The following is a 25,085-nucleotide window of genomic DNA, read 5'->3' as shown; positions in this document are numbered from 1 at the left end:
ATGATAACAGAGTAGCAGCACAATTTGAAAGGCACTCCCTAAAAGCTGTATGAAATCCTCGATGAAGAAGTTTAAAAGGCAGTTTCCCTATCCTGTTGTTCACCAGCTTCTGTGCCTATGCAGGCTTTTAATTCTGCATTAGCGAAATGTTCATCAAACTTAATATAAAAAAATAATTAGTTTTGAATATCCAGCAGTTTCAAAACAGTTTTCATAATGCATTCCAATGCATTGAGCTGTGAACTGGGATTAATTATATGATGACAGTTAAGTGGAAGAAGGAATGTGGGGCAAAATTCTGTGTTCAGCTGCCGAGAGCAGAGCAGCAAGCTTCTGCACCAGGGCGGGGGGGTAGCAGGGTGCAGGGGCTAAAGGCTGATGGGGTCTTATCCCATACCCAAGCTCTTACAGGTCTGCTGAGGACTAGAGGAGACGTGGTTGTTGCTCAGGCTGCCATGGTCATGGGGTGTGAGGTAGACCCTGAACGTGAGAAGTGCCTCCTGTGTACAGTGGAGAAGAATGCACTGTCACACAGCACCATGCTGCAGAGCTTACTGAGATCTCCTGGACGAGCTCTGTGGTGTAGAGCTTGCACCAGAGGACACCACTCCTGGGTAGCAGTGAGGATTTTGGAGTCTCTCTAAGCTACTTAAACACTTAACCTAACATGAGTAGAAAGGAGTAAGAAGGAGGATTTTATCTCTGGAGTACAAAATGAATGCTGGGAATGTGCTTTGGCAGGCTGCCAGTCAGTGTGTTAGGGATGTGTTGTGTTTGTCCACCAAACCAGTGAGGGACCATCTCTAGCAGTTCTCCATCCTGGGCACTGCTCATCTAGTTCTGCTCCACTGGATGCATGGGACGGTGTGGGCTGGCAGGAGACGCCTGAACGCCTTTATCGCTCTGATCAGGAGGGCTGGCAAACCTGTACGTGTCAATACAAAAGCAGCTGTGGCACTGAATGCATGTGAATTAACCAGTGATTCAGTTTTGTGGAAGGAAAACTGCAGCAGTGGCAACATCAGCACACTTTTTTCCACATCACAGAAAAAAAAAAAAAAGTTTCTCTTCCACTGCTTGAAGTTTCACAAGTAGAGTTTTGCATGAGGAAAGGTTTTGCACTTCATATGATTGAAACAAACAGGTTGTTTTTCTGAATTGTTCAAAGGGGAGCATGAAAAGGAATTGTGCTATCTACTTTTGTTACTTTGATGTAAAAGGAAAGCATGTACTGAGTGTGACTGGGCTTAAGCAGTTATGATCTGTAAATGATTACAGTTGGGTTTTGCTTTGTTTTAAGCAGATCAGCTGTTACGGACTGCTAGTCAGCACTCGGATAGTAGTGGCTTTGCTGAGGATTCTTCCACAGACTGCTCTCCATTTAATCAGCTTCAGGTAAGTTTCCCATATTGAGGTTGAAATGTTACCTCTAAGTATGGTACAGCAGAGAACTGGAGAGGGAAGGAGGGATACTGATGTTTGACCTTGATCATGGCTGTCAGTCCTGGTCCTGATAAAACTTTTCATTTTCTGAACTGGATCTGCTGAGTTATTTACACTGTGTTAAAATTTTAAAGCCTTTCTGATAGGAGAATCTGAGTATACATGGGCCTGGAATAAGCTCTAAATTCATTATTTCCTGTGTGCTGTTCATAGAACAGCTTGGGTCGGAAAGGACCTTAAAGATTCCAACCCCCTGCCATGGGCAGGAATGCCAGCCACTAGATCAGGTTGCCTAGGGCCTCATCCAGCCTGGTCTTGACCACCTCCAGGGATGGGGCATCCACAGCTTCTCTGGGCAACCTGTTCCAGTGCCTCACCACCCTCTGAGTGAAGAATTTCCTCCTAACATCTAATCTAAATCTCCTCTCTTTCAGTTTAAAACCATTTCCCCTCATTCTTTCATTATCTGTCCAAGCAAAAAGTTGTTCTCCATCTATTTTAAGTATTGAAAAGCTGCAATGAGGTCTTCCCGGTGCCTTCTCTTGTCCAGGCTGAACATCCCCAACTCTCTCAGCCTGTCTTCATAGCAGAGGTGCTCCAGCCCTCTGACCATCTTTGTGGCCCTCCTCTGGACCCTCTCTAACAGCCCCACATCCTTCTAGTGCTGGGGGCCCCAGGCCTGGATGCAGCAGTCCCAGTGGGGCCTCACCAGGGTAGAGCAGCAGGGGCACAATCCCCTCCCTCCATCTGCTGGCCACTCCACTGGTAATGCAGTCCAAGACGCACTTGGCTTTCTGGACTGTTCATGGCATATCTTTTGTCACTGGCTCATGCTCCAGAATTGCAGTCCATTCCTCTCATAACTGCAGTGGTCAGATTTAAGGTAACGAAAGACTTAGCTTTTCTGGTGATCATTTAATTTCTTGCATCGTTTTTGCCTTACCACTCATTTTTAAATGCTTTTCTATTTATTTATTTTTAGCTAGCAGCAGAAAGAATGTGAAAACAATTTCATACTAATTTTACTGTGAAGGTATACTAATATTTAGTCAGTCTTAAGCTCCCACATTCTTTCCTGTTCCAGTTGCTTTGATCTCGGTCCTAGAATTTGCAGTGACGCTGACCAGAGCTCTCAGGACGTAAGGGAGGGATGCTTTTGTTTAGCCAGGTGCTTATGAGACTGCCCAGTACATACATATGCTCAGCATTATACCTGATACCTAGGAGAGGTGGTCTCTGCCTCTCGTTAAGTCATTCACACAGTATTAACCATAGTTTGGTTGGCCTGTCAATCAGCCTGAGAAAACTCTGGAATGGGTCCTGGTCTCAAGGTCATTGGATAGCTGTCTGGGACCTAAACCACAGTCAAGAGAATACAACAATGGAAGCTTGGGTATCACCAGTAATGTCATTTCTGTGGCTTTCAGCTACTGAGCTTTTTTACACTACAGTGACTTTCCTTGTGGCACACCAAGCACATTTTAAAAGCCGTTTTGCTCTTACTAGGAGGAGGTTCCCATCCTCCCCATCCACCAAAGTTTGCTTTTCAGTTTTGGTACTGGTATTCTGTCCTTTTCTGTTTAGTACTTTGCCATCTGAGTACTAAAATGGAAGACAAGACAGGTTAGTCCTTGTGTCTCCAATAAACATAAATTTACACTTACCAAGAGCAACAGAGAGAAGAAAGGAAATCATGAGCATGAGTTTCTGTAATGAGCATAGTAATCTGAGATACTGGTTCTACTCTGTACTAAACTGGGGCTACACTGAAATTGGCAGGCATTTTAGAAGGAGTCTCAGACTAGAATTGGTCACTCCTGATCATTGTATTGGTTACAACCTGATAAAGAGTCCATTAAAAGTGTGTTGCAACTAAATGCCTCTTCACTGGAAGGCTAGTGGAGTTTGTTTGCGTTGGTTGCAAAGTGATGAGATTTTTCTGCTTTCTATTATGCTGTTTTGAAAAGATAAATTGAGACTGCATGAGATCTGTGCCATGGAGTTGCTAGGCTTTCTTCTGCCACTGTCACTGCTTTATTCAGACCAAGTACTGAGCTGAATTTAGAAAATACGGATGAATAATGAGACTAGGGAATAAGAGAACTTGGCAGCTAGTGAAGAGAACCTATGAAAAGAAGATGAAGGGGATACAGAGGAGTGTATGGTAAGTTAGTGCCATCTACTGTTAAATAATTGACTCTAGCAGCCATAGCATTCCTCTGGAACTCATGAGAAAACTGACAAACTGGAATCATATTTCCTTTCTTCCTTGACAGCCAAAAAAAGATTTCTAGGGGATATTTTGGTTTCAGGGTAGGATATTCTTCCGGGGAGTTTCATGTTACCAATGAAGTTAGAAAAAATTCTCCATCCAAGTACTTGAATTTTTGTTTGCTTGGCTTGTAAGTAAACAATGTGATGGAGAATTAGAGAGACAGATACATGTGCTTGTAGCACACCTAATTTCACCTAGACATTACAGTCTTTTGTTCTTGTCATACCTTTGACTCGAACAGTATCTGAACCTGTACAGTCTTTAATACTAATTTGTGGCTGTGTCAGTGAGTGCAATGCTAAGCACATATTTAGAATGATGACCTTTGTGAATGAAATTCTCCTTTAGGTTGTTGGAGACGGAAGTATTGTGCAATATATACCATAAATATTCTCTCTAGAAGGAACTAATAGTATCCTAACAACAGAGAGAACTGCAAAAGTTAGAGATAGTAAAGCTTCTCTAAATTTCTAGTTTATGTGACCACATATCTTATGAAAAATTTGTGCCCACGTCTAAATATACCTGTCAATCAGACTGGCCTAAGGAATATGCTTTGCAATCCATAGACTTTTCCTGCCATTTTTTCCCTATTAAATTAACAGCTGTCTAATACTGATGCTCTGATCAAGTATATAGGGAAATGCATCCTTCTGCAATAAGGAATTTAAAATGTAGTTTATAATAAGAAGGGAAAGATGTATTAGGAAAAAGGAATGGAGAATAGGGTAAATGTGCTGGATTGTCTTCAATGGAGATGAGCAGCTGAATATTAGATTCCCAGAATCAAACAATTCTGTGACTTAAAACGGGCTGTGTATATAGGCAGACTGTTTTTTCCCATTCTTGGTGCAGGAGAATCCGTGATTCTCCTCACTTCTCTGTGTGCATTCCCTAACACAACCCTTGGTTTCAGTGCTGAGTGTGAACTTTTATATATGGCACATGCCACAGTACCTTCACCCTGATATCCCTTTGTCATTGCTACCTAAAATACTAGAATTTTACTGCTGCCACTTCTGTTCTAGTAATAAAGAGTTTATTGTCAAATCAAGAAAATGTGTGAATAGTTTGCTTTTTTTTCTTTTTTTACTTTTTTTTCCCCAAACCATCTCCTTTATGTGCCATACTTCAGTATGCTTCTCACATACCTGATATTATGGTTTCTTTGTTCTCTTTCACTGTTTCTCCTGCACGTGAAAATCATTTTGAATTATTCTACCATAATGCCTAATGGATATGGACTTAGACTCTTAGTCTGACTTCCTGAGAAGGCAGTAGACGAGTCTCCAGTATGTTCACCCATTTGCTGGTTTGAATCTTTCCTAGGTCCAGGAGTCTTTGCAAGGCATGGGAAGCAGTGCTGACAGCTGTGACAGTGAGACAACCGTGACATCACATAGTGAGGAACAGAAGACACCAATAGCCAAGGAACTGCCCTGTTTCAATAAGTTTGAGGAGGAGGAAGAAGATGAAGAGGAAGAAGAGGAGGATGATGAAGATGAAGAGGATGATATCTCTCAGGTAGAGAAAGGAAAGGTAGAGGCACATTCTGAAAGCAGAAGTAGAGATGATAAAAAAATCCATGACTATGAAACTGAACAAAATGGAGGAGAAAGCAAGTCATCTTATGTGTTGAAGACAGTTGCAGGAGAGGTCAGCTCTAAAGAGGAACATGTTTCCAGTGAGCAAAAAGAATTGGAGCTGCTGGAGGAAGGCAGTGATGAAAGTGATGTTGACAAAGACAATGTATTTGAGTTTCCTCAGTATCAAACGCACCATATCCTCAAGTCACTGGAGTCTCTGGAAGGTGGCAGCTCCTCCCCATCATCTGTGGACAGGGTTCATGTTGCTTTGCAAAGAGCCCAGATGAGGATCATCAGCACATCTGATTCCAGGGCCGGACGCGCTTTCCTTAAGTCAAAAGATCTCCTGAGAAAGCAGAGACAATGGCTTGCTGAATCGGGCTATCCTCTAAGGCGGTCTCAGTCTCTCCCAACTGCATTACTGAATCCAGTGAAAGTGGTGTCCTCTGTGAACGTCCAGTTAGCTCCTGGAAAAGAGACTCTGTGTGGTCCTCCTTCTTTCACCTACAAGTACACACGTGTGGAGGAAGATGAGAAACTAACGTCCGAGGATGACAAACAGGAGGGCAAGGCAGCTGCCAGCCAGCCTGTGTGCAAATCTACGCTGTTCATTGCGCCTTCGTCCTCCAAAAAAGAAGTTCCCCAGGCTGGGCCCCGCAGGCGGTCTGAGGAGCCCAGTCCCACCAGGGGACAGAGCTGCCCACTGCACACGCCAGCACACATGTCCCAGTCAACATGCTCCCTCCACTCCCTTCCCACTGAGTGGCAGGACAGACCACTCTGTGAGCACGTCAGGACGCTGAGCACCCACAGTGTCCCGAGCATCTCCGGTTCTTCCTTCAGCTCCTTGCTTTCCCCCTTCGGCTGTCCCTTCTCTCCAAGGCACTCTGGATATCCTCATCGACCTCATGCTATCAACCCGCCCTCCACCGTGGAGATGCAACTGCGCCGAGTCTTACACGACATCCGAAACTCCCTGCAGAACCTCTCACAGGTAAGAGGAAGAAAAAATTTCTCCTGGCAAAGAGGTTTCGTAGTTTATTCTTATCAAACCAAAATGTTAGCCTGAATATACTTTTGTGTAGTGTGGGAGATCAGGAAAAAAAGGACGTTTTGTGCAAGTTTGGTTTGCTGCTTCTTTCAAGAGCTTCTGTTTAATGTGTCAAATGATCATCACTCCAGTGCTCCACTGTTTTTGTATTGATTTTTTTTTCTGGTTACAGTTGAATTTTGGGTGGGGGAGAGGAGCAATGTATGCTTCATCAGCTATTAGTTTAAGTTGATAGTCATTAGCTTTAGATTTGAAAATACATATTGCCTTTAATGGTACTTTAATCTGTCTCTTCTGTGAATGATTTTTTTTTCATTGCAAGTCCCATGGCTTCAGTAATAATGTCAGTGAGGACTGTTTGTTCCATGCATATGTCTGTGCTGTTTCTTGCCAACCTTCTGGATGTTCAACTCTGGGTGTTCATCTAGTCAACATGAAGTCATCAGCCTTTTATAAAGAATCAGTATTGTCACAATGTCTGAAATTTTGGCCATCTCACCTGTCAGAGAAGTGCTTTAAAATGAAGCACATATTTTTTTACTGGTTTCTGTGACACCTTCTGCTCTTTCCCTCCTGATTACCAACTGTCCCCTCTCCGCCACCTCTGTACTGCTATTCTCTGAGTTCATGATCCAACTTAGGAGTCTGCAAGCTGCTGCAGGTGGCTATATAGGCAGTGCACTTGCACACCCTGCTTGTTGATATATGAATGCATGAAGAATATGAAGTGGTAGAGCTTCAGTGTCTTCTGTGGGTTTTATCTAAGTACAAACATCTGCTTCTCTGCTCCTTATTGGAGGTGGTGGGCTGTGGTGTTCTTTTTTAGATCCCTTTGGTATTGTGACACAGCACTGCAGTGGAAAGCTGCAGGCAAAGGGGTTTCAAGTCAGCCATTGTTCAAGGTGTGCCTGAGAGTGAGCATCTTCAGAATTTGATCTTCTTTGTAAAATTCCCTTGTGTGAATGAACTGCAGCCTTGCTATGGGGTCAGGGTATAGTGTCACTACTTAATACCATGCTAACTAAAGCTGCTGGAGAAGAAACCTCTGTATTACACCCACAATTTATGTTCACACTGATTTAAATAATAATAATAATAATAATAACAATAATAATAATAACAACAACAATAATAATAATATAAGCAACAACAACAAAAAGTTTCAGAGGGGATAATAACATCTCCTAGCCCACTCGTCCTCCTTCCAGAGTAATTTGTCTGGACTAGTTCCATTTTGGAGAGTTTGGTCCTTCTCACTACAGATATTTTTATGAAAAGCTATTGTTTCCAATACATAGTTTCCTTGTGCTGCTTTTCTCTGCAGACAAGATTGAGTTTGGCACACAGCATATTCCACATACAGTCTACTAGAGAAAATATTGAGATGTTTCAAATATATGGTTCTGTTATTAAGAAGGAAAAAAGAGGAGTAGATAAGTTCCCAACAGAACAGGGAATAGAGAAAACTGGGAGAGGAAAAACAAAACATCCATCCCCTTGATGTGATCATGTTTGAGCAAAGCTCCTCTAGGTAAATGGACATGCTTCAAATTTTCCATGGCGTGTCAATAGTCCTTTGAATTCTTTCAAAATTATATTGGACAAGCTGTCTTTTTCATGTTTGAAAAGGTAAATGTTTTCACTGTTTCCACTGTTCTTTGCTGTGCCGTGTCTCTACATGTAACAGCCCCTGAATTTTAACTGCTTGCTGCAGACATTGAAGCAACATGCAAATAGAAATTCTTCAACAATTCTGTTTACATGAGAGATCATTGGTATGCAGGGATCTTTGAATGTAGGCAATATGGTGAAATTAAAAAACGACAAGAATAAAATCAGCACACGCACGCACACACACACACAACTGAGGAAAATCCCACAACAAATGTGACCGTGATCACGATTTGAAAATGAGACACGTTAATTTACTCAATTCTGTTTTTTGTGTTGTTCTCTTTGTCTTTAGCTAAGACAATTGCAACTACTGAGTTTTCACTAATCTGCACTAGGCATTTTCTGGACCCATGTCTGGTGCAGAAAACTTAGCTTTTATCCCTACTTATTGTGTCAGACAGGATTATTTTTTTATTCCTTTTTTCAACTTCAACACATTTGCATTACAGAGCTTTGGTGCACATGCTTCAGTTACGAGCTGGTTCTTCCATTTTGTAAAATTTCCTTTTCCTGTTACAATATTTACTTTGGTGGTGGAAATAACAGTGCCAGAAAGACTGTGTTTTAACATTGGCTGCTTTTGGAGAATCTGACCATTTGAGAAGATGAGTTCATAAATGGGATTGTTGACATTCCTCTTTCAAATTGTTAATTTCTTCCCTAGTACCCAGTGATGAGGGGTCAGGATTCTTCAGCTGCCACCGGTTACACTACTCAGAGATCATCTATTCTACCTCTTTATGAAGTAAGTGCCCCTGTTCACACAATGATACTTAGTCAAAATAAAATAAAAAGAAACATTCTATAAGTGTCACAGACTGTGCTATGCATGGTCTTTGCTCTGAAGTGATAACATGACTCTATCCTAAATGTCGAAAAGGAATTAGCCTAAATACATGGAAGTAATTTCATGTGTTTGTATGGTGCAACTGAAAATGTTTTCTTGAATTATTGCTAGCTCGTAACATGCAATTTCTGTAGTATTTTGAAGTTGTTGAGCTTCTGCTTGACTTAAAGAGCACACATAGTCAAATACAGTTTATTTAATTATTTTTTTCACCTTTTCTTTTTTTTTTTCTTTCCTCTTTATTGATTTATTTTAGAATACTTTCCAGGAGCTGCAAGTTGTAAGGCGAAATCTAAATTTATTTAGAACCCAAATGATGGATTTGGAATTGGCTATGTTACGTCAACAGACAACAGTTTATCAGCACATGACAGAAGAGGAAAGGTAAAATGATTTTATTTTTAAAAGAGAGAAAGCACTTTGGCACTACAAGAAATGAGCTGCTGCCTGTGAAATCAGAGCAAAAAAAAAAAATCTATTAGTTTCAATCTGAACAAGGCTGGAGCTGAATTGTGGCCGAAATAGTTGTTTACTCTCATCTGTGTATGTCTTCATTCTAGAGGATCTTTTTTCTTTTTTTTTTTTCTAATTCTTATTTCTCATTAATTGATGATTATTTTTTTTCTCCTTTCTGGAAAGTGATTTTACAACTGTGGATTTTAAGGACTTTATCATAGGATATTGGAGAGGAAAAATCTTAAAGATTTTCAGTTTAGATTTCCCCCATCCCTTTCTGTATAAATGTAAATAAAAAATAAAAATAGCATTCAGATGCTACAATTCCAACTCACAGTAGCCACTCAACAAGTCACAGATGGCATTCATTATTCTGGCTCTGTGTGTTTGCTCACCATGGGTTGCAGGAACCGCTGATGTGAAACAATTTTTTTGCTGATTTATTTACTTTATTTCAATTAACTCTTCACTAACTCACTTTAAAAGTAAATATGTTTTAAATCAGTTGGCCTACTTTGGCAGTGGTGTCTAGGCCAAAACGCAGTTGCTACTGTAAAGCTAAGAACTGTGATACTCCCTGTTTAGTTTTCAGCATGGAGCGATATATTTTCTCCAAGCTTCCTTTCCATAAGTGTAGCAAGACCTTAGTTCCTTTTCAGACTTTCAGATGATTTTTGTGAAAGAGGATTTTCCTGTGTTCCACCTTGAAATCCCTTGCATGGAGTCCTTTGCTCGTGGGATTGTCATGCCCAATTCCTCCTTTGCGATGTGCAGCTGAGTGCAGTGAATGCCACTGTTCTTTTTGTAATGGATTTTGTATAGATATGAAGCCGATCAGCTGCAGAGCTTAAGAAAGTCAGTCCGCATGGAGCTTCAGGAGTTAGAGATGCAGTTAGAGGAACGTCTACTTGCTTTAGAAGACCAGCTGAGAAGTCTGCACATGTCTTCCCCTTATAGACCTCAAACACATGTAGTAAGTATTACTTTTTCAACATCATTATATGTTTTCTCAGTGTAATGTGCATCGGTTTAATGTTAATAAACCACTACTGTTAAAACTCTTATAAAGGGATGACATCTGGGGAATCTAATGACAATGTGTCTATTATCAGGGGTCATTTTATTGTTTTGTGTCTGCATCTTAGGGAAAAGATGTAGAATTAGAGGGTCTTTCTTGCTATTAATGCATGTCAGGACATATTTTGGGGGATTTCAGTGCTTTCTTCTTTTTCTTCTTCATGACCCTGGGAATTTTGAGTTCTGGTAGGTAGTGCTCATGTCTGAAATCCTTGTGGGGTGATGATGATCTTTCTGGAATTTCTCTGCACTGATTTCCTTCCTTGTGAAAGGAGGGTATAGAGACAAGGCACTGTGTTTCTCTCCCAAGAATCAGCGTATGGTTCCCTCCAGCTCTCCATGGAACAAAAAAGAGGAAAATCCAGTAGTCATCTTCAGGTTACTTTTTCCACTTCTTTTTGTAGCTCCTTCAGATGATCATGTTGACTCCCTACCAAACACAGGGAGAGGCTCTGCTTGCACAGACACTCTCCCAGAAGCTCAAGAGCAGTGGGGGAAAGGACACTGGTGTCTGTTTATTGGTGGTGTGGCTATATCCTTTCTCTTCTTTTTTGCTCAGCAGAAGACTGTTCCTCTATTTCCTGCTGCAACTCTGTCATCAGCCAAACAAAAGAAGCAGAGACAGAAAGTATTATATGTTCTTCCTGGGTTTCATTCCTCTTTCTTAGCCAATCCTCTTCTACAGAAAAAGCACTGGCCACATCTTCCACTTTAGTATTTTGTCATGGGAAAAAAATTGAAACCCAAGAACAGGAAAATGTGGTATTACTGTGATCCCAAGCCAAGCTTGCATTCTTTGAAACATATAAATATCTCTTCTTTTTTGTAAATCCTTTTATAGAAGAGGGCTAGCTTTAAAAATGACTGAAATAAACTTTCTCCAACCCATTTTGCTTCCTGGTTCCAAGTTTCTGCTTTTACCGAAAGTTGTCTGAGACACTATGTGTTTATAATGTTAGATTCTGGCAGCTCTAAAAAAAATCCTCAATGCATTAACTTATCTTAATTTTTCAGGGTATGTATGGTAGCAGAAGTGCTGACAATCTATCATGCCCTTCTCCACTGAATGTCATTGAACCAGTAAGTAGCATGCTGTATGTTTTGCTAAGAAAAATAAATAAATAAATAACAGGAAGGAATTTATTAAAAAAAATAAAAATAAAAGATCGCAGGAGATTCATTTGTCACACAGTCCTGGAAATAGTTTACTCACTTCAGTAGTTCTGTTGAAAATAGTTGCATTTTCCCTTAAGCAAAGTTAACCATAGGTGTAAGCAGCTGTAAAGTCTTGTTTATTTTTAAGAGGAATATGCAGAAGTGAGATGTTGTTGCATTTATTGACTAATGATGGTGAGTTTTCCAGGGAAAATTATTTCTTATTTTTCTATGAAGATTATGCTAGGAGTCCAGAGTAAGCTCCTGAACCACTGAAGTGGTAGGAGTTCAAAGACTGCAGGAAAAAAAAAAAAAAAAAAAAAAAAAAAAAAGAACTTGAATTGTTTTAGCAAAGAAAAATAAAATCAAGCTTTTACGTGTGCCTCTGTCAATTGCTCTGGCAGGGTGCATCTGTATTGCAAAAGTCAGTGGTTTGGGGAACTGCCACAGTTCTTATTTTTGTTGGCTTTCAAAAGAGCCCATTCCTTTTTATGGTCCTCTTTGTTGCAGTCATAAAGGCGAAGCATATATTTATTTTATAGCCATATTTGTTACATGGAGGGAATGAGTAAGTGATTGAATAAATAACAAGAAAGCATGGCTGTGTCTGTATTTGACTTTTTTATATGCTTATTCAGGCCTGTTTCTTTTCTGAATCTTTAGGTCTCAGAACTTATGCGAGAGCAGTCATTTCTGAAGTCTGAACTGGGTTTGGGACTGGGAGATCTTGGACTGGAAACTCTACCAGCAGAGGGTACAGAGTCCGTATTCTCCCATGGAAACTCTGATTCCTCCTCAGTGTGCTCCACTGCAAGTAGAAAAGCTGGTGCTGGATCTTCTGAGCTAACGGGAAAGTCTAAAAGTCAGAGCAAGAAGTTGTACCGAGCCTCTGTTGCCTTAACACCAGCACCCCCAGTGAGAGCAGGCACTGGTCAACAGGTGGAAAGCTCTGAGGAGCTTGCAGACTCCAAGCTGGAGGTGGATCAGAAACTTGAAAAAGTCCCTCGAATGCCTTCGGTTGATGAAATCCACAAAAGCGTGGAGCAGGAAGAACTGCAGCAAGTTATACGAGAGGTGAGGAGAGAGGGGTTGAGATCTAAGACGTTCAGTTTTTTTCTGAAAATTAAAGCCAAATTACATGTAACTCTTTGCCACCAGGTTTTTATTCCCTCTCAAGCCAAGTCTCCTTACTATTACTGTCCTATTTCTAAAGACTCACAGTGTGTCATGAGACGTCAAGCCATGTTTTTTTCTCAAGCAAAGCAGTAGATGTTTTTCAGTGATAGTAATTAGCACACAAATTAATAGCTAGTTGTTACTATGAGTCTAAGTGAGAAAGAATTTACCATCTCTACTTCTTGGTTATGCATCAGTATTTCAGATTCCCAAGTGAAAATTTCTCTGTCATGTTTGCTTGCTAAAATGCCAGTTTGGATTTCATTTGATTGATGAAACACTGTATCTAAAACAACTTGTAGTAAATGTTAAAATGTTAAAAATACTTGCCCAGTCCCTCTACCCCAAACCACTAACAACTTGAGGAGTGTAAGTAAAGCAAGCTGAAGTCAGATGAGAAATTATTTCAGACATCAAGACTGAGGTTGGACCAATGCTGTTGGACTAGTTTCACTGGCAGTCAATGAAACTGAAGGGTGCTTGGATATTTATCCTGTGGTCCAGGTTAAAAAACAGCACTAAAATTACATGCTTGCTTTGTCAGTGACGTGACAAAAAGATTTATGGCAAGTAGTATAAATGGGAAAAAGAAACTTTTTTTTCAAAAGCAGTGCCTATGAGAAAGTGGTGCTCTTCCTGCTCTGAGTACAGATATGGGAATTGAGAACTTGTGGGTTTTATTCCCTCTCTTTCACCGGAGAGGGACCACTTAGCCTTTAGCTAGGGGTCATTGAATCCTTACCCTTTAGCACATCCTTTGAAGCTTTAGTATGGTGCTGTCATAATCCACTGTAAAGGCCAACAGAGGTGCCATGCTCAAGAATATGCAACAGGCCAGGTTGTAATGCTGAGGTGCCACCCAGGTCTGTTTGGTTTCAGGCAGTGAATAACTGGAACCAGCTTTGTCTTTAAAACAGATGAGAGGCAGGCTTCTCCTGTAATAAAACAGGAGCTGTGATTCCAGAGGGATCTTTTGCCACTCCTTTAGCCCCTTTCTTCCAGTGCAGAAACAGGCAGAATGTACTGGACTATAAAGTATCCTTTTACTCATTGTGTGACCACAAGACTGCTGTGTCTGTCTTTGCAAGTGGAGATGTTCTCTTGGCTGACTCACTGTGGGCTTTGCTATGTGTAGGCACTTAACTCTTGCACAGTGAGATCTGTGAAGCAGAAGAGCATTACTAAGGAATGTTCTGATTGAAGATAATAGCTGGAAGTACATGAAGATATTTACTTTGCTTAGCTTTGGGTAACTCCATATATAATCAGAGCTGAGACTGCAAAGAATGATGCTTAGCCACAAGCATTAACAGTCAGAAAACTGCTGGTGTTAAAATAGGATACAGTTTGGCAGTGAGGTGAGGTGGATGCCAGCTTTCAATAAGTGCCCTCATGGTACTGAATAATACCTTGCCCCATCGGTAGCCCCATTAGAGTCAGTGGGATGAGTTATAGACAGAGGCATTATCTTGTGGAAGGAAGGGTACTGTAGTCAGCTCATGGTGATATACTACTGGACCTACAACCTCGTCATTACTGTGCTTAGCATTTGGAACTGAACACCCTCTGGCCATCATTGATACTTACAGTGGAGCCTGTGACACTACAGTTTTAAACTTCTACTTTGAATGCAAATGAATGAACATGGCAGGGTGGCAAGCATTTATGTTCCAAATGTCTTCCTGCCACCTGCCTCCCTCTCTTCTATGTGCTGGAGTTGGAAGAAGTCTTGGGAAAGTCCTTGTTTTAGGAGATGTCATAAAATACTCCTAAAGTTCCCAATTTCTCTCTTCCTGGTCCATTTGCTTTCTTTTCATCCATTTTTAAAAAGATTCCTTGCCTAGCGTTCAGAGAATATTTGCACATGTACTTATCATGCCTTGCACTTTACTGCTGATTCTGAGCTGAAGCCAAAATATTTCTTTTGTGTTGTGTCCAACAGTTCTATAGAAATCTGCATTTCACAGGTCATGGTGGGATGCTGCTAAAGGAGAAAAAGAGAGGAAGGAGAGAGCTGTAATTCAAATGTATTGTAAGAACAACAGAGACGATAATGGGAGCTGGAGTCGGAGTACAGAGTTATTTCAGTCAGTATTTTCTCTGAGGTTATCCTATGTGAAGATTTCTTTTTAACTTTATTAATTGATAACAAAAAAATAAAATGTGTACTCTGCATAGAGATTGTTCTTTGGGTTGTGTAGCACTAGGGACTTAGTAATGCTAAAAGCATCTGTGCTGAACTGCAAGACTAGTATTCAGATACGAGTAGTCAGCAAATAGCTGAGCTTGACTCACTTTTTAAATGTTTGAGCACACAGAGAGATTGTCCGTCAGTTTGGCTGTGTTGGCAGCTTGTTTTGGATCATCTCTGATTCAGAACATGAGAAGTTTTGCATTGGTTCATAGCACATGGTAGTTTTTGCAGAGCAAGAATGTACTATTAAATATTGGTCAGGAAAATCTCTTATATTTCATTAGAGCTAAAACATAGCACAAATTGAAATGTGTCTTCCTTAAGTAGCCCTATTGTTAGCGAAGGAGTTCTGTTCTTGTTGTCAAAAGAAAGAAGTCTATTAGTATGCATTCTTGATATATGCACTCACAAATGTTAAACCATTGCTTATTCCTCCCATTCTCTGTAGCTGCCTGACCTTGTGTTGGGGAAAGAGAAGTCAGGCAGTGTTACAGAATTTGCCTGGGTGGGTTGCAACGTATGTGAGCTTTGACCCGCAACTATGTGCTGGCATTAAAAAAAAAACAACCCCTTGGTGTTAACTTTTAGCATTAATGGACTAACTCCCACAGAAAAGCATTTAACAATGCGAAATGTTAAATGTCAAACAGTGGCCTCCTTGTTTTGTTGAAAATACAGCCTGATCTCCTCTGGAGTATCACATGAGGTACTTACTACTTGACATGTAGGTCACAGTGTGACTAGGAGTGTAACCAGGCCATCTCACTCTGCTCTTCTGCAGTTCAGAAGATGGGATAATATGAAAAGCTTTCTGTTTAAGAGTAATGTGTTTTTTTTTGTTGTTGTTTTTTTTTTTGTTTGTTTGCTTTTGCTAACAGTCCTCCATCATAAATGACATTTTAAAGTTGTCCTTTAAAAAAAAATGTACAATTTTCAAGTCAACAGGTTTGAGGAGATTGTGATAGATTTTTAAGGATGGACAGATGGCTGGATAGAGAATCTTCACTCTTCCATTTCCATTTAAAGCCATGTTAGCTCAGCATTGACCAAAATTTTAATGTCTGTTGGTCGTCTTTCCCTTGGGCAGGTCATTTAGTTCCTCATTTTACAAGCATGCAAACTCATCAGTGCTGCCATGAAGAAGTGGCACAAGAAGAAATCTGACTAGAAGATAATTCTTTTAATTCTAGAAAACATACCTCAGATGAAGAATGAGAGGACAGTGAAAAGCCTTATGCCTGTTTTCCATCAACAGCTGCAGAAGGCCTACCTCCAGAATTGCCACTAAGACACATTTCACTGTCAAGGAGTTCATTATATAGCAGCAACATAAAATTGTGGTAATGGCAATTCTTTCATAGTGAGAAAGATTACTGGTTTACTGTAGTGAAATTATCTGTGCATGTGGAACTGTGTTATTAATGCAATATTAAATATTAGCGTTGTATTAATGTAGTATAAATATCATAACTTATCTCCTCTTGTGGAGTGGGTTCTCTCCACTTTCAAATGTTCAATTTTTCATTCAGCTGCTAAAAATATGGGTGGAGCGCGCATTGACTGCCTTCTGTCCTTCCTACAGAGGAAGCCTGGGCATAGTGCTGTGCCCTGTGCAGAGTAAATGGAAGGTGCACCTTGCCCTAAATTGCTTGTGATGAAAAAGACAAATATTGGCAAATGTCATGACAGGCACACGGGACTGAGTCAGTGCAGGAATCGATACCATGCTCACCATGCAGGAATGACCTTGATGGGTCTCAAAAGGAGTGAGGAAGCAGCGGCAGTGAAAAGCGGCAGCAGAGGGTGGCCTTGTTGTGTTCTGAGCTGAAAGGTGAGAGGCACAAGGCTCAAGTGAATTAGCAAGGTCGAGTGAGAAGCTGTTGGAAGAGCTGAGAACAGAGCAGGAGCTGCTTTCCTCCCAGTCTCTGCCTCATCACAAGACTGTCATAGTAGACCATTTACTTGCTAATTTGGGAAGCTTTTATTAGCTTACTTTGGAAAGTGATGTTTATTTTTGTCTATCCTGAGAGGAGGGCACAGAGTGCCTGCTTTTTAGTGTCCTCAGAGACTCAGCCCTTGTGATGCTGAGAATAACACTGCAAAGAGGTGAGCAGAGCTCTGCTACAGCAGGGACCTGCTGGATAGCCAGGCTGCTGTGTGGCGTGGGCTCTCACAAAACTCATGCTTCCTACTGCATCTGTCAAGTCTGCATGGTGTCTTTCCATCTGCCAGAGTTTCTAAATCCAGGAGGCACTTACTGAATTGACATTGGTCCTAAAGCTTTGTACATATGCATGCATGCATCAGCATAGATATTCACAGGACTTTTGGCAGTCAGTAAAATGGGTCCTGTTGAGCGCTGGCTTTTCTTTTGTCTATTAAACAGCAAGCAATGCAGCTGAAAACCTGTTTCCGAGTAATATTGTAGTCTGTGAATTTCTGCTTGATGCAAAGTAGTAATGAAACAAGGAACTTTGCCACTAATGGTTTAGGGATTGAATTGCTTGCCAATGAGGACAAGGGATAAATAACCCGTTGCGAATTCTGCTGCCACCCTTCTGACGTTGTTGCTTAATCCTTTTGACGCACCAGGAAAAGGGGAGACTTACAAGAATAATTGCAAGATGTTCACAGGGATGAAAAGAGGGCTATTCAAACATGGCAAGGCCTTTAGGAAGGCTAAATCTGAGTAAATACTAGTCCCGTGGTATTGGTGGGGCATCAGAACACGAACAGATTTTTTATTGGCAAAACCAGGGTAAGAAATAAGGGCTTTTTTTTCTGGCATTTAGTCTCACATTCATCACAGCTACTCGGGCACTTGAAAGCTATTTCTGAAGTGATGCTGAAAGGTATTTTGTAAGGAAAAGAAAACGACACTGCCTAGCTGGTCTAATCAGTGTTAACATAACTGACCATGGTTGCCATGCTCTGTTTCTCACCTGCCTACATTCTTCCACCGTCATTGTCCTCACCTGTCCCTATAACCACATCTCACTTGTTACTAGTTCCTGAAGTGAAGACTGTCCAAAAATGAATCGGTGCCCAAGATTTCTTTTACTTGTGAACAGCCCATATTATTTTTCTGTATTGTGTCTAGGTTTCTCCTTTCCAGCACAATATGCTATTATAGAACTGTTTTTTTACCTTATTTCCTCTTTCTTTTCTTTTACTGTAGCTACCAATGCTCTGTCCCTTCTTTGTCCTGGCCTCACTCACAGTTAGGTGCCTACTAGGTATAGTTTCTGTTTTTAACTATAAACTATATTTCCTGTAATTAAACTTAATGGGTAAATGTTTTGTCACAATAGTGTGAAAAACAGTCTTTGCTGGCACAGACAATATCCCGTTGGTCAACAGATGATGTGAGGAACTGTTGAAGTTCTCTGTTTGTCTTTGCTGCTGAGAATATGATTAGGATTATCTTCCTCTTGATTTATATGAAGAGAGCAGCTCATCTTCATAGACTTAGACCTTTCCTACTGCATAACGCATCTGTGAGGTAGATAGATACTGCCCTCCTTTTCAAAATATAACTAATGTTAAAAAAAGGTGCATTTGGGGTGCTTTTGTTGTGTATATCTTGAAATGCTATTTTCAGAACTTTGCATACTTGAAATATATTTTTTCTTACCATAAAACCAGCAATCATGAGTAGAAAATGCAGATATACTTACCATCTGGAAAAATAAAACTACTTTGCTTTGCATTTATATGATTTGTAAGAACTTTAAAATTACTTACAGTTATTTTTTCCAACGGAAACCCTCTTATATTTATCTATTTGAAAGTTGATTTTTTTTGGTGTTTTATGCTTTCATATGTTGATAATGTCAAACATGTCTGCAATATCACTTAGTTTTAGTCATTGGTTGTATAACTTACTGAGCTTAAAAATTCCTCTAATCCCTTTCAGATCAAGGAATCTATTGTTGGTGAAATAAGGCGAGAAATAGTAAGTGGATTGTTAGCAGCCGTATCACCCCAAAGCAGATCTGCAACTGCAAAACAAGATGCACAGCCATGAAATGGGTACTACAGGTAATCTTTGTCAATCTGCCAGAACCATTCAGTAGCTCGCTGAAGGTATTTTTTTATCATGTGAAATATCATTGTTAACTTAAATCTTGCTTGTTTCCCCCCTGAAATACAAGTGATCAGAACTGAGGTTCATTAAACACAAAGGTTATTGATATCCTGGACAGCTTTGGAAAATCAGCTGTTTTATAGTTTGGCCCATCCTACTGTCAGTTTTCATGTAGTGGTCCTTGATTTTTTTATTTGTTTCTTTTAGTGTCCTCCATGGTGACTTCACATACGAATGCATAATGCATGAAGATTTCCTTAGTATGCCTGCATTAGACACAAATGTTATCAAAATACATGCTTAAACACAGAAAGCAGACTTCCAGAAATCTAATTTAGCTATTTTTCTTGCTTTCTCTTTTCTGCAAGGTTGAATGTAGTCCGAAATGCTGTGGAATTCTGCTTTGGGTGGCATACACTGGCAAGTGTCAAGTTGTTTTTGCTTCAGGAGACGTTAAAGCTGCTGAGATAGGCTACTGTATTCGACGCTTGGTTCTATGATGTGTGCCTTTCCTTGAGTTCCTATCTAAAGACTTAGACACTTTAACTAGTTTATTACTTTCCATAAAGCATCAACAAAACTGTGGCTCTCTGAAAGGTTTTGTATTTATTTGTATGTCCTTGTTGTAAATTTTTGTGTAGCTAATTTCTTTTAGTGATGCATCATGAAACTTGAAAATTTGCAAACTTAACCAATTTATAAATAACACGCTCATGTTCAGCCTACTTTTTTTTTAAAAAAAAAAAAAAAGAAAAAGAAAAAACAAACAAAAAAAAACAACACTGACCTCTATGAGGTATTTATTGTGCAATAACTGATCCACTTTGAGAGCTTGAAACAACCAATAATTGTTTCCACTGCTGTTACTTAGTGCCACTTCAAAAGAAGGAAAATATCCTGTTGAAAAAAATTGCTGTTAATTCTTGGGGCGGTTACTATTAGCAGAGTGGTTGAATGACATGAGGTTACTTAAAACTACTTAAAGTTCTGACACTGAAAGCCTTATCTTTGTGTAGAAGACAACTTTTAACTAATTTTATTTGCTTCCTTACTGTTTGTTTGCCCATCCCTCTGTAGAAAAGTGCCTTATTTTAAGCACTGTTTTTGTCTTTGTGTTGACTGCTCTTAGTCATTCCAAGAACAGGTCTCTTCTGATTTATATTAACAAAATGCAATAAAAGTACTGATATTCTGAAAGCAATTAGGATGTGCAACTTGGAATGGATGAATGACCTTGCTTGTATTATGGGGAAAATGGAAAAAAAAAATCTTTTCCTTCCCTATCCTTCACTGATTCTATTTTCAGTTAGATTAGTGAACATGCATTTGTTCCAGTGGAGAAAATTGGAAGTCATTGGAGGTTTTATGTGGTCAAATAGACACTTAGTGGATATGTAATATCCCATTTTGCTGTGCTTGGAATCTCTTTACTCCTTTGCCATTTCCAGCAACTAAAACTCTTTACTGTGTCAAGGTCTTTAATCAGAAATAGTTTCAAATGTAACAATATTAGAAGAAAAAGTTTCTAAGATTTTTAATTGTGTTAGGAAGACACACAAGGGCTGATTTCTTTTAAAAAAAGTGTATATTAAACCAATAAAATATTTATTTTGCCTATGATCTGTGTCAGTGTTTTTTTACACTTCCCTGTGCATGTTTTACTCTTAAGCAAAATAAGTTATGTAGATTTGGGCCCATAGTGCACAGAATGGAGAATGGCAGGAAAGCTTGGAACTTGGGTTTCAAAAAGCTTTCAGATGTTCAATGTATCCAATACACTTTGGAAATGTGAGATATTATTTTGAGGGAAATGTTGGCACTTAAAAGCAAACTCTTAAGGTTGTTGGCTCCTCTTGCAGCTCTCAAGAATTTGGTTGGGCTCAACCTCTCCTCAGAATTTGTCCCTGTGAGTAGAGCCAGAGCTTTCTTGAAAACCTCATCTTGCATGCTTAGAAGCTGAAATATAAACTCCAACATCACTTGTGCGTGGAAATTTGTATGAGGTTGCAAGCTGCAGTAGGTTTCTCCTTTCCTTTGCAGCTTGCGTGAGTACGTAGTTCCACTGCAAAATGTCACCCAGAGAACACACAGCCAGACCCGAGTGCTACAACCTCCGGTTGTGAATGCGCAAAGCCAAAGCTTACCCAAATAACTGGAGCAGCAGATGCTCCCCTTGTCCCCCAGCCAGATTAATTAGCATGCCCTGTCGTTAATGTAAATCCTGTGCCCGTGTGCTACCCAAAGTGGTGTTCCAAGAAAGGTGACAACTATGGCTCTGATGGAGTGATGGAGGAAAACACCCCGGGAGCTGGCGGCCATCAAACAGGGGCTGCCAGCAGCATCCTCCGCGGGTGCGGCAGCCTGGCCACACTCCGCCTTGGCGAGAAAAGTCACTTGTGTACGAGGTCCCAGAGTATCTGGGGCTCGTTAGCTTGGAGTTTATAAGACTATTTGATCTCAGCAACTTCGAGTCTAATGTTTAATATATCCTGAGAAGTGAGAGAAAGAATGCCAACTTTTCATTCAGTTGATGGAAGGCAGATTTGCGAGCTTCCGGCATAATATAAAATAAAGGCATTTCAAGACAATATTTCTAAAAGCTATACTGAAACTAATGAATATACAAGCACATAATTTTCTGTAATCAGTAATAGGATTCTGCCACTCTTAAAAACACCTTCATCTAATATTTTATGAGTGACATTTATGTAGGTATAGGAATGCCTATAAACACTTGTTTAAAAGAAATAAATCGTAGTGCCCTGCTGTCATAAATTAACCTGAACTGATACTACCGCTATTGACATTTCTGTTTGTGTTTTAGGAACAGCTGTCGTTATTGTTGGACACATGCTGAACCTGGATGGCTTGCCCTTTAGTAATGTCAATTCAGCTGTAATGATTTTCTAAGCAAGGGTGGTTTTTCTTTAGTTTAAAGACTGAAACTGCTACTTTCCCTACAAATTAGTGTTGTCTTTTTTTTTTTTTTTTTTTCTGTCAGCCTGCAATTTGATACAAACTCTATCTCAGATTGAAACAGCTGTATCAGCGGCTGATAAATATTGATCAATGAAATTTGCTATGAATAAAGCCAGCAGTAATACCAGAGAAATTTTGGATGCTTTTCTGAGGTTTACTGTGATAGTAATCTTGGTGACTGCCAATTGGCTTCAGGACTATAAGGCAAGGGCTATATTTTGGAAAATATAAAAGCTAACTGTTTTCTATGGTTACAGGACAACTCCATCTTTACTGATAGCATAGCAAATAAACTAATCTTTAGCCTGCTACAAAGCATCAAGTGCCTATAGTGCTGCTCAGTTCAAGCAGAGGTTTGGTGGTCTAGTTTTTGGAGAAATTGTGCCTTTTTTTATTTTTTTTTAAAGATGAGTGAAAGTCTGTTTCTAGCCCCTGCGACAAAACTACAAAAATGACTTCTGCTGAAATAAGGTGGTGACATCTCAGCATTCAGCAGCTGGAGAAAATAGCTTGGGATGCAAGTGTTGCCCCATGAACCATGTGGGATAGCGCTGCAATGGCTGTGAGGTGCTGCTGCCACTTGGCCACAGCACTGTGTGTGAGAGACCTGAGAAGGAAGGGACTGAGGATGACCACTGGCCCAGCTATGTGGCTGGGGACAAGTATGTAAGAGGGGAGGCTCCTGCTGCTGGTAGGTTCAGCAACTCTGCTTGGAGAGCAGACTCAGGGTGGTCCTGCTTCTGAAAGAAGCAAAGGGCTCTTGCAGCTTTTTCAGGTCATTGCCAACCAAGACCTTCACAGGGGTGGAGGCTGCCTTGTATTTTCTGCTTTCTCTGAAAAGGTGTGGTGTGCAAACCCTCAGCAGACAGCTTTTATAAGGCAAGCAATGTCCAGGAATATGCTTCAAGCCACACACTTCCTAAGGACTGGTTTGCCATGATCAAGGTCCGTTTTAAGCTGAGAATTCAAAAACTCATTAACACATATCACAGATGAATCAATTTCAATGAAATTGGCCAAAAGATACTGATTATAGAGAGAGGTAACAGGAGCCCAAATTGGAAATGAGAGTAATTCAAGCCATGACTATTTGTGTAGAACAACATTGCACCTAAACTACTGGAAATTCTCTCTTTTGGAGGAGTTTCTTTAACAGGGAACAAAACCAGAACTCTGAAACTTGGCTGATGATGCAAAATAGAGTAACTCCTGGTTAGATGGCTCCAGGCCAGTATAATGCTTTCTTCTGAATTAACATGACAACGTCAAAACAATATATGATTTGATTTTCAGGAAAAACAATAAACGCATTGCCTTGGCATGATGCAAATTTACTTTGGTATTTTATATATTAATTTAGATGTGATAATAATCCTTTATATTCATGCCATAGAATAAAAATGATCACTATCATTACAATCAAAAAGTAACAATAAGAGCAATTTTTTTAAAAAACAAACAAAAGAATATTATCATTCTAAATAACTTGTGTATCATTCAGTTCTGCATAGGTGCTTGCTGAGTGATGGAGAGTATTATATACAGAAACATCTTTTTGTATTATTGTTTTATTTTTTTAACAGGGTAAAAGGGGTAAGCCTGGACAATGGTTAAATAATTAAACTATAGCAATGAGAAGGCAGCATGACAGAAAGAAAGAATTGTCAGAGCGGGTGAGTAGCTGTTCTGCCTACTGTGGTATCTTTGGTACAGTTGCCTAATTGTATTTTTTTTTCAAAGTTTGTGAAGAGTTATATAATAGCATAGAGTTGTTTTTTTTTCCTTTTTTTTTTTTTTCTATTTTCTAAACCAGTTCTGTTTTCCATTAGTTATTTGCTACAATTCATTAGGGAATTATAGTCTTTTTTTTCTTTTTCTTTCTTTTTTTTTCTTTTTTTTTTTAAGAAAACTTCTACACAGATTAGCTTTAGATTTTCTTTTATAAGTGTAAAGACAAGAGAAGAGAGGTCATTTTGAAGGCCAATTCCTGAGCTATATATTATACAAAGCTTAGGATAAAATTGCTTTTAAAAGCAAGTTTTAAACATATACTTAATAAATTAAGTATTATTATTGGGGGAGTTACAGGAAAATTTACATATAGGCATGTTTTCATGCTGACATAAGTGATGAAAAAAAATCTCAGCAAAGGAATTGATGATTACTGAGTATTAGGAGTCTAGCAGCATGGGCTCATGAGACATTTGGAGTTAGAGTGCAGTTAGAAACATAAGAGCAGCCATAACAGATGAAACCCAAGGTCCAGGCCATTCAGTATCTTCACTCTCACAGTGGCCAACAGCGTATGGGAACGTTTGGGAAGAGTCAAACTCCAAGTAGAGTGTGAGGAGTATCTCCACCCTCCCAGCTTTCAGCACGCAGTGGCTCTGGACTTTCTGGACAGTGATGGTATAGTTGATGGATTTCTTTTCTGTGAATATATCTCAATTGTTTTTCTAGTGCATGTACAGTTCTGGTGTCCACAGAATTCTGTGGAGATGAGTTCCAAAATTTAAGCCCAGGTTGTATGGAAAAAGGATTTTTGTCTGAGCTGATCCCTTAATAATTTCACTGGATGCCTTCTAGCTCTGCCACTGCCTCCAGACCCTGTGAGGTTGCACCCTGTTGGAGAGGGCACAGTTCACACTGGGGTCACCATTGATTTCTAGCCTCATTCCTACTCACAGTGCTGCCCCGTACCTGCTGCTCCCAATGCTCGTATAAGAGATAGCAAATGATGACACCTACTCCAAGTCTCCAACCCCCGATAATCCCTCCAGCTGTGCCATCTGGACAGGCCTGGGCAATTCAGCTCCTCCGATGTGTCTGGCGTCTGCTGTAGACACCACCTCTGAGGATCACTATGCCTTCTCTAGGTCTGTCTTCTGAGATGGAGAAGGAGGCAAGAAAGAAAAAAATGTAAATTTCAAACTCAAAATTCAGAATTTTAAAAATATATTATGAATTTGGCATACTGAGAGTTTATAGCCCTGTTGATGAAAATAATCAATCATTTCCATCCCAGCAGCCTGTGTTTGTATACAGAGATTTCTAATCCAGACTGTGAAACTGTAGAAGTTTAGTC

The 25,085-nt window shown here is 39.9% G+C and overlaps 1 protein-coding gene across 4 annotated transcripts in view; it reads left to right on the top strand.

Moving 5' to 3' along the window:
- ITPRID2 (ITPR interacting domain containing 2) overlaps nt 1-23,605 on the top strand; it is a 44,687-nt gene extending 21,082 nt beyond the window's left edge. For 2 of the 4 annotated variants that reach the window (XM_082763619.1, XM_082763616.1), the window contains exons 11-19: nt 1,301-1,395; nt 5,048-6,298; nt 8,694-8,774; nt 9,133-9,260; nt 10,155-10,305; nt 11,424-11,489; nt 12,228-12,638; nt 18,851-18,975; nt 19,390-20,641. In XM_082763619.1, the coding sequence (XP_082619745.1) occupies nt 1,301-1,395; nt 5,048-6,298; nt 8,694-8,774; nt 9,133-9,260; nt 10,155-10,305; nt 11,424-11,489; nt 12,228-12,638; nt 18,851-18,961 (2,294 nt within the window). In that variant the 3' untranslated portion in view covers nt 18,962-18,975; nt 19,390-20,641. Of the gene's footprint in view, nt 1-1,300; nt 1,396-5,047; nt 6,299-8,693; nt 8,775-9,132; nt 9,261-10,154; nt 10,306-11,423; nt 11,490-12,227; nt 12,639-18,850; nt 18,976-19,389; nt 20,642-23,583 lie in introns of those variants that run through there. The other 2 variants (XM_082763617.1, XM_082763618.1) reach the window with 2 other exon arrangements.
- The last annotated feature ends 1,480 nt before the right edge of the window (nt 23,606-25,085 follow it).

This window comes from Aythya marila, assembly GCF_965140915.1.
Source record: "Aythya marila genome assembly, chromosome: 6".
Lineage (NCBI taxonomy): Eukaryota > Metazoa > Chordata > Aves > Anseriformes > Anatidae > Aythya > Aythya marila.
The sequence above is the reverse complement of the archived record's forward strand: the minus strand, read 5'-3'. Positions and strand labels throughout refer to the sequence as shown.